Source organism: Pan troglodytes, chromosome 19 (genome assembly GCF_028858775.2).
Source record: "Pan troglodytes isolate AG18354 chromosome 19, NHGRI_mPanTro3-v2.0_pri, whole genome shotgun sequence".
Lineage (NCBI taxonomy): Eukaryota > Metazoa > Chordata > Mammalia > Primates > Hominidae > Pan > Pan troglodytes.
Genome location: NC_072417.2, coordinates 91108462 through 91117889, shown reverse-complemented (window position 1 = coordinate 91117889; position 9428 = coordinate 91108462). Strand labels below are relative to the sequence as shown.

Below are 9428 nucleotides of genomic sequence, written 5' to 3'. Positions count from 1 at the left end.
CTGCAACAGCAAGATGGGGCACGTGAACAGGGCCACCCCAAGTCCTGCTGAGTTCGTGGCACTGGCTTTCTCTGTATTGGGAAAGGCCCCACATGGAAGCCATCCTGTGGCTTCTGTTTTGCCACTGCTATTTCCAAACCCAGACTGTGAATGTTTTGCTCAGTTCAGACTTCTAGCGGCAACATCGTACTGGTACACAGAGTACATCTTCAAGTGCGTGAACAGATCATTAAATGTGGGCTCGTTTAGGGTCAGTGTCATTTGCATCCTGGGCTAAAAACAGGAATGACTAATTTCTAGGTTCCAATGTCTCAAGTGATGTTACTGATCAGGTCTACTCGTACTTCTATCAAAAGCAACCTTTCACTAGGGTGAAGGGTTGGCTGTGAGGACCACTGCTGGGCCCTGTGTAGGAATGTGTCACAGGGAGGGAGTAGACACAGCAACTCAGCAGCAGAAAAAAACCAGTAAGTCCCAAGATACCTGTGAGGAACTGACCTGTGTCGCCTTTCCCCAATTCCTTTGTTGAAGTCCTAACCCCCAGTACCTCCCCATGTGACTATGTTTGGAGATGGGGTCTTTAAGGCGGGAATTAAATGAGTTAGATGAGGTCACATGGGTAGGCCCTAGTCCAGCAGGACTGGTGTCCTTAGAAGGAGAGATTACGGCACAGACATGCACAAAGAGACGACCATATAAGAACAGAGGGAGAAGGCAGCTGTCTACAGCCAAGGAGAGAGGCCTCAGGAGAAACCAGCCCTGCCCACACCTTCATCTTAGGTGTCAGACTTCTGGCCTCCAGAAGTGGGAGGGTGGCCAGCCTGTGGGATTCTGCTATGGTGGCTCAGGACACCCCTGCAACACCCCTAACCTAATGCTCTGGGGGATGGGGAGCTACTTGGAGCGCTGAGGTGGCTGTGAGAAAACATACATGTGCAGAGACTTCTGGGCCTTGGCAGCCTCCTCCTTGGAGCTGTACCGGACCACAGCATTGCCTTGAGTCAGATTCAGGTGGAATGTGATAAGAGGCCCATGTTGCAAACACAATGTCCGCAGTGTAGAACCATCAATCTGATAGAGGAAGCACAGGGGCATGAATGAGCTTTCTTCTGATTTCTTTCACTACAGCCTTCCAAAGAAAAAACATATGAAATTGGATACACTAAACACTAGGAATGTTTTTCTTTAAAAGGCCTAATAATATGTGGTTTTACAACATTAACGTTTTATATCTCTGTGGCCAAACGTGTAACTAAAAACTTGGATGTTTCAGTTACATTTTATAAGTTAGGCTAATCAGAGGAAGGAGAAAAACCCCATTTTGAATTCTGCTCTCCTTTCACCAGAGCACGTCGCACAGAGCCTCTGGTTTGCAAAAGGCACCTGGGTCCAGCTGCTGACAACAGACTTGGGAGACGTGCAGGTGGGTGTGGCCTGGGTCCCGGGAAGGGACTGGCTAGCCCCACAGTCTGATGTGGCCAAACGACTCTTTTAAAAAATGTTATAAAAATACACACATGGGGTCTTGCTATGTTGCCCAGGCTGGTCTCCAACTCTTGGGCTCAGGTGATCCCTGGCCTCGGCCTCCCAAAGTGCTGGGATTACAGGCATGAGCTACTGCGCCCAGCCAGGCCCAACCACTCTTGAATGGCTAGTTGTAAAATAAACAATTCTATTTACAGAGCACACTTTTCCAGCCTCTGGTGGGTAAACAAACAATTCACCAGGAACATGGTTAAAAGAGGCCCCTGGGCCCCATCTGCTGCCGCTGCTGGAGCCAATCCTGGCACTTGCTCATCTCCTCCCATGCAGCGTCACTTATGGACCCTGACCAAGAACCCCCAACTATCCTGCCCCACCAGACAGCCTCATCTGCATTGGGGGCCAAGCGGGAACCCTCCCTGGATCATGCTCAGTGATGCAGGGGCACCATATTGCACCTGGGGAGTGAGGTTTCGAAGAACGAGCCAGCTGCTGGTTCTTCCTGAGGTGTCGGTGCTCCAGGCAGAACCTGCAACAAGAGGGGAGAACCTGGTTGACAAGGCCCCGTGCCAGTGGATAGTGCGGCCCTCCCCACTTCTTATTGTGCTGAAGTGTGGGACAGCACAGGCCGTCACTGCGTGCTTTAGGAAAGCCTTTCTCAGCCTGGGAGGCCCATGCTATCTTTGGTAAACCAAAACCTCACAGTCCCTGCAGACCCCCCTTCCCACTTCCCTGTGGTGACTCTGACTTCTTGGATCTTCCCACCAGCCCAGGAGGCCTGTGTTTTCCCATCTGTGCCAGGAGAGACAGGGGTGATGAGGCCCGAGAATCTCCAGGGAAGCTCTGCTCTCCACCTCTGCCTGTCCCCAGACCCGGTGTGGAATCAGTGCTCCCAGGTTCTTCTGGTTAATACAACAGAGCAAATCCCTAAAGGCTGCTGCTAAAAGGCAGAAACCATTACTTTCAAACTATCTGATATGGTTTGGCTGTGTCCCCATCCAAATCTCATCTTGAATTGTAACTCCCATGATTCCCACCCCCACCCCAAAACCTGGCCATTAAACTGGCCATAAAAAAAACTCTCTGCAGCACTGTGACATATTCATGATGGCCATAACGCCCATGCTGGAAGGTTGTGGGTTTACCCGGAATGAGGGCAAGGAACACCAGGCCCACCCAGGGCGGAAGACTGCTTAAAGGCGTTCTTAAACCACAAACAGTAGCACAAGCGATCTGTGCCTTAAGGATATGCTCCTGTTGCAGATAACTAGCCAAACCCATCCCTTTATTTCCCATAAGGGATACTTGTAGTTAATCGAGTATCTATAGAAACAATGCTAATGACTGGCTTGCTGTTAATAAATACGTGGGTAAATCTCTGTTTAGGGCTCTCAGCTCTGAAGGCTGTGAGACCCCCGATTTCCCACTTCACACCGCTGTATTTCTGTGTGTGTGTCTTTAATTCCTCTAGTGCCTCTGGGTTAGGGTCTCCCTGATCAAGCTGGTCTTGGCACGGAAGCAACTTTGGAACTGGGTAACAGGCAGAGGTTGGAACTCAAGGCTCAGAAATAGACGGGAAAATGTGGGAAAGTTTGGAACTTCCTAGAGACTTGTGAAATGGCTTTGACAAAAATGCTGATAGGGATATGGACAATAAAGTCCAGGCTGCAGCGGTCTCAGATGGAAATGAGGAACTTGTTGGGAACTGGGGAAAAGGTGGCTCTTGTTGTTTTAGCAAAGAGACTGGTGGCATTTTGCCCCTGCCCTAGAGATCTGTGGAACTTTCAACTTGAGAGGGATGATTTAGGGTATCTGGCAGAAGAAATTTCTAAGCAGCAAAGCGTTCAAGAGGTGACCTGGGTGCTGTTAAAAGCATTCCGTTTTATAAGGAAAGTCGAACATGAAAGTTCAGAAAATTGGCCAGGCACGGTGGCTCACGCCTGTAATCCCAGCACTTTGGGAGGCTGAGATGGGTGGATTACCTGAGGTCAGGAGTTTGAGACCAGCCTGGCCAACATGGGGAAACCCCATCTCTACTAAAAATACAAAAATTAGCCGGGCATGGTGGCAGGCACCTGTAGTCCCAGCTACTCGGGAGGCTGAGACAGGAGAATCACTTGAACCTGGGAGGCAGAGGTTGCAGTGAGCCGAGATCACGCCACTGTACTCCAGCCTGGGTGACAAGAGTGAAACTCCATCTCAAAAAAAAAAAAAAAAAAAAAAAAAAAGGAAATCCCATTTTCTGAGGAAAAATTCAAGCTGGGTGCAGAAATTTGCCTAAGTAACGAGGAGCTGCATGTTAATCCCCAAGACAATGGGGAAAATGGAGACTGTCTCTAGAGCATGTCAGAGGTCTTCAGAGAAGCCCCTCCCATCACAGGCCCAGAGGCCTACAAGGAAAAAATGGCTTCATGGGCCAGGCCCAGGGTCCACATGCTGTGTGCAGTTTAGGAATTTGGTGCCTTGTGTCCCAGCCGCTCCAGTTATGACTGAAAGGGGCCAAGGTACAGTTTGGGCCATGGCTTCAGAGGGAGCAATCTCCAAGCCTTGGCAGCTTCCACGTGGTGTTGAGACTCTGGGTGCACAGAAGTGAAGAACTGAGGTTTGGGAACCTCCACCTAGATTTCAGAGGATGTACGGAAATGCCTGGATGTTCAGACAATACTTTGCTGTGGGGCAGGGCTCTCATGGACAACCTCTGCTAGGGCAGTGTGGAAGGGAAATGTGGGGTTGGAGCCCCCACACAAAGTCCCTACTGGGGCACCACCTAGTAGAGCTATGAGAAGAAGGTCACCGTCCTCTAGACCCCAGAATGGTAGATCCACTGACAGCTTGCACTGTGTGCCTGGAAAAGCTGCAGACAATACCAGCCCGTGAAGACAGCCAAGAGGGAGGCTGTACCCTGCAGAGCTGCCCAAGACCATGGTAACCAACCTCTTGCCTAAGAATGACCCAGATGCGAGATATGAAGTCAAAGATCATTTTGGAGCTTTAAGATTTGACTGCCCTGCTGGATTTTGGTCTTGCATGGGGCCTGAGCCCCTCTGTTTTGGCCAATTTCTCCCATTTGGAATGACTGTATTTACCCAATGCCTGTACCCCCATTTTATCTAGGAAGTAACTAAGTTGCTTTTGATTTTACAGGCTTGTAGGTGGAAGGGACTTGCCTTACCTCAGATGAGACTTTGGACTGTGGACTTCTGAGTTAATGCTGAAATGAGTTAAGACTTTGGGGGACTGCTGGGAAGGCATGATTGGTTTTGAAATGTGAGGACATGAGATTTGGGAGGGGTCAGGGGCAGAATGATATGGTTTGGCTGTGTCCCCACCCAAATCTCATCTTGAATTGTAACTCCCACAATTCCCATGTTTCGTGAAGGAACCCAGTGGGAGGTTAACTGAATCATGGGGGCAGGTCTTTTCCATGCTGTTCTCGTGATAGTGAGTAAGTCTCATGAGAGCTGATGGTTTTAAAAATGGGAGTTTCCCTGCACAAGCTCTCTCTCTCTTCTTGTCTGCTGCCATGTGAGACATGCCTTTCACCTTCTACCAGGATTGTGAGGCCTCCCCAGACACATGGAACTGTAAGTCCAATAAATCTCATTCTTTTATAAATTGCCCAGTCTCGGGTATGTCTTCATCAGCAGTGTGAAAATGGACTAATACACTATCTGTAGCTGATTTTAAAATTTTTGTTATTTATTATTATTACACCCAGGCTGGAGTGCAGTGGCTCAAGCATAGCTCACTGTAGCCTCAATCTCCTGGGCTTGAGCCATCCTCCTGTCTCAGCCTCCCCAGCAGTTGGGATCACAGGTATGTGCCACTATGCCCCACTAATTTATTTTTTGTGGAGATGGGGTCTCACTTTGTTGCCCATGCTGGTGTAAATCTTCAGTTTCCTAAATTCCCAGTACATTTCTTTCATCTCTGAGGTTCGACATGCAGCACCTGAGAGAAACTGCAATATTATGAGAGTTGTTTTTTCAAACTGGTGGGGTTTGTTTTGTTTTGGGCCTGCAAAAGCCTTACGTCCCAGTGACATCTTGTGGAGAAGCAAATATAAAAAGCAGAAATCCAGATCTCTGTGTGAAGGGGAGTCATGGGGGCAGAGAGCCTAAAGCGCTGTGCAGGCCTCTGATGGCCCAGTGTGGGGCAGCCACACTCCTGAGGATAGAATTGGCCAGTGTAGGCCCTCAATGGGTGCTGGAACTGCCTGGGACCTCTTGGCCCAGAGCAAACCTGCTGCGTGCCGGCACACCTAGGCTGATGCTAAAAACACCAGGCTCACCCAGCTACTGCCCTGGATGGACATCTAGGGTGGCCCTGGTGCCCTCCTAAGCCCTCCCAGCCTCCAGAGTTACAGGCAGGGGTCCTTACAAAGGAGGTACAGGGCAAAGTGATAAGCACATCCCCTAAAGGGTAAGGCCCCCATTGGAACACGAGGAGCATGGAGCTTACCCGAGGAGTAGGAGCTGGTCCAGCCGAGGGGGCTGGCACCCCAGGTGGAGGAGGGCTTGGGATTGGTTAACCCTGGAGGTGGCCTCGTGGGTGCAGTACTGTTTCTGGGCACCTTCCACAGTTCATGAGACAGAGAGGCTTGCGTGTGGGAGGTAGGGCCAGAGGACCATGTCGATTTGATGTCTGACAGTTTACCTAGAAAGGCAGAGAGATGGAGCATATGCAGTCTTGAGACAAAGAAGAAAACTCACTGCTGTGTTTGGGGAGCCACACAGAGTGCTCTCTAACACCAGCAGACTGTGTGATAGGCAAAGAAACACCAAGTCAAGCCCCTGGCAAACTCAAGCAACCACAAATTCCCAGAAGTGTTTTTGCCTCTAAGTTTTCAAAACCTTGCAGAGCCCTTGCCTTGTGGCCATGGGGGAAAGGAAGAGAGAAGGCAGTGGGCCCACACACTTGTATGGAGAAGACGTTACCACTTCCATGTGCGTGCAAGCTGATGTGCCCAACGTGTCCACTGTGCCTGGGCAAGGCCCCCACCCATCCTCCATCACGCCACACGGCCTCCCAGCTCAGGGAGTGAGTAAAGAGCCAATAGGAAAAGCTGGGGCCTGTCAAAGTTTTGTTTGGGAAAAGAAAGAAAATGCTACCTGCAAGTCTAGAGGCCAGGCGCGTACCTGCAACACTAGGTGCGGATGCAATGCTGCTGAAAGAGCTACTGTAGCCGGAGGCACTGAGCGGCCAGGCACTCGAGGAAGGCAGCGTGGCATTCTGAGATGATGGCGGGGAGGACCCTGCAGAACCAAACACGGCACTGAGCAAGGTGGTGGCGGTGTCCGGGTTCATGACTCTAACTGTGGGGTGTGAGAACCATCAGGAATCAACCTCTCCCTAGGCTGCCATTTTTAATAGAAGCCTGAACATGAAAGTGACATGTGGGAAGGAAGAAACGGGGCATGCCTCCTACTCTGGGTCCCTGTACCCACTCAGGGAGGCCTGGGATGTTGCTGAAGGCAGAGGAATCAAAGGGCAAGAAGCAGCATGAGCTTCTTTGAGAATTCCCGCCAGAATGCTTAAAATACCACGTTTTAAGAGTTTTAAAGGACCACACTGATTTCCTCTCCCAAATAAGGTAAAATAAAAATCCAGGGCAATCTACATCCTTTCACAGTTCAAACAATGGCCACAAAATGGAAGAACAAAACTCCAAGCCTTTTATTACAAAATTTGCCATAAAAATTTGAGTATTTCTTCTGACTGGGGTGTCCCATCAGCTTACACTCATATTTTGCTTTAAAAAAATTTTAAGAGATGGGGCTGTTGCAATGTCACCCAGGCTGCAGCACAGTGGCTGTTCAAAGGCATGATCACAGTGCACAGCAGCCTCAACCTCCTGGGCTCAGTGATCCTCTTGCCTCAGCCTCCTGAGTCACAGGGACCACAGGTGCATGCCACCACACCCGGCTCATGATTCCCTTTTTAAATACAGGAATAATTAAGAGACATCTGTCCTAATAACTGTGTATATGGACTTGAGTTATTCTATCCCTAGGACTGTAGTTTTTTGAGGAAAGCTTGTCCCTGTGCCTGAAAGGGAGACTTAGGATAAATGGGCCATCCTTAAGGCACCTCAATCCCTTGTGTAAAAGCTCAGCTCCTCGCTGCTTGGTTTTATTTCATATTTTCTAATGTGGCTCTCCCTTTCAATTCTGTGAAGAAAGCAAGAAGCTGGAGAAGAAGAGCGAGGATGGAATAATGGTGACAGTTGGGGTGAACACAGGATGGAAAGAGCTCTAATTGGGACAATGACTCTGCCAGTGCACGTATCCTGGCTAGCAGAGGGAACATGAGCACAGTCTGGCTGCTAAACTGATGACCACAAACAGAATCGGACGGTTTCTGAAAAGCCATGGCATCTCAGCCGTAGGCCCACATGGCGTTGTGCAGTGAATAACCAGGCGTGTGGCACCTCCTGGACACGTGCAGTGTCCAACCTGCACAGCTGTTTGCAGCTGCCCTGCTGCAAGGGACCTCTTTAGAATGAGGGCACCAGAGCTGAGGGAAGTTAACATTTATGGGTAATCTGCAGGTCTTCACTTTTATTTTTTCCAATTTTTATTTTGGGTTCAGGGAGTCCATGTGCGGGTTTGTCACACAGGTGAACTGTACGTCGTGGGGGTGTGGTGTAGAGATCATTCCATCACCTAGGTAGTGAGCACAGTACCCCACAGGCAGTTTCTGAATCCTCTCCTTCCTCCCACCCTCTACCCTACAGCAGGCCCCGGTGTCTGCTGCTCCCTTCTTTGTGTTGTGTGAACTCGGTGTTGGGCTCCCGTTTGTAAGTGGGAACGTGTGAGCTGTCTGTTCTCTGTTCCTGTGTGAATTCCCTCAAGAAGGTCTTTACTTTAAAAGGGTGTCAGCTCGGCCGTGCGCACTGGCTCACGCATGTAATCCCAGTGCTTTGGGAGGCCTTTTCTTTTTTTGAGACGAAGTCTTGCTCTGTCACCCAGGCTGGAGTGCGGTGGACCAATCACAGCTCACTGCAGCCTTGACCTCCCAAGGTCAAGTGATTCTCCTGTCTCAGCCTCCTGAGTAGCTGGGACCACTGACGTGTGCCACCACACGCAGCGAAATGTTTTCATTTTTAATTTTTTGTAGAGCCAGGGTCTCACTATATTGCCCAGGCTGGTTTCAAATTCCTGGCCTCAAGTGATTCTCCCACCTTGGCCACCCAAAGTGCTGGGATTACAGGTGTAAGCCACTGTGCTCGGCCTGCTAGTGCTTTCTGGTTAGCAATTTCTACGTGAAGAGATGTTCATTGTACTCCCCTTTCTTTCAATAACAAACCCTAATGTATCCCTAAACACAACCGAGAGAGGTACCAGAGTGGAGCAACAAGGTTCCTCGTGCTGGTCACGAGCTGAAGGGGAGGCCTGGCATGAGCCACATGAACTGGCTACTGCTGAATACTGATGTCTGTGTACAAGTGCCAGGGCAGGCTCAAGACCCAAACGTCGAGCACCCGGGAAGTCAAACGATGTTCACTTGGAGCTACAAGTCACCCCGGTTGGCAGGTTGGCTGGCTGGCTGGTTCTTAGGCTCAGGGCTGGAGATGCCATTTCCTTGCCTTATCTCAAAGGCCAATGCATTTCTTAGGCTTAGGTTCTCTTCTGCCCTCTCCGCAAGTTGATCTCCTTAACTGGGCAGGCTATGGAGCTGGAGGACAGCTGCATGTGGAGCTTGAGGACAGCTGTCACGTGTTTCTCGGGCCATCTTCTTCACACCATGGCACACTCAGGCGATGGCAGAGGCCACTCCCAGTGGCCCTGGTTCTGCCTGGAGGCTAAGGGGCTACCTGATGCTTCATCTGGGCACCACTCGGGAAGCTCTGCCATGCAACTTCGGTTCTTTCCAACTTCCCTTATGACTTGGATCTGTACAATCTGCATCCCACTTCTCCACATCCCTCAAAATATGCTAATTTT

At 50.1% G+C, this 9428-nt stretch overlaps 1 protein-coding gene across 27 annotated transcripts in view; it reads right to left on the bottom strand.

Annotated features, from left to right (window-relative positions):
• Positions 1-9428, bottom strand: part of TNRC6C (trinucleotide repeat containing adaptor 6C) — a 151425-nt gene that overhangs the window by 2962 nt on the left and 139035 nt on the right. For 13 of the 27 annotated variants that reach the window (XM_054670177.2, XM_054670172.2, XM_054670176.2 and 10 more), the window contains 4 exons: positions 6621-6797; positions 5944-6138; positions 1941-2011; positions 932-1071 (listed from right to left, as the gene is read on the bottom strand). In XM_054670177.2, the coding sequence (XP_054526152.1) occupies positions 932-1071; positions 1941-2011; positions 5944-6138; positions 6621-6797 (583 nt within the window). The remainder of the gene's footprint in view (positions 1-931; positions 1072-1940; positions 2012-5943; positions 6139-6620; positions 6798-9428) is intronic. The other 14 variants (XM_063799367.1, XM_016932998.4, XM_054670175.2 and 11 more) reach the window with 2 other exon arrangements.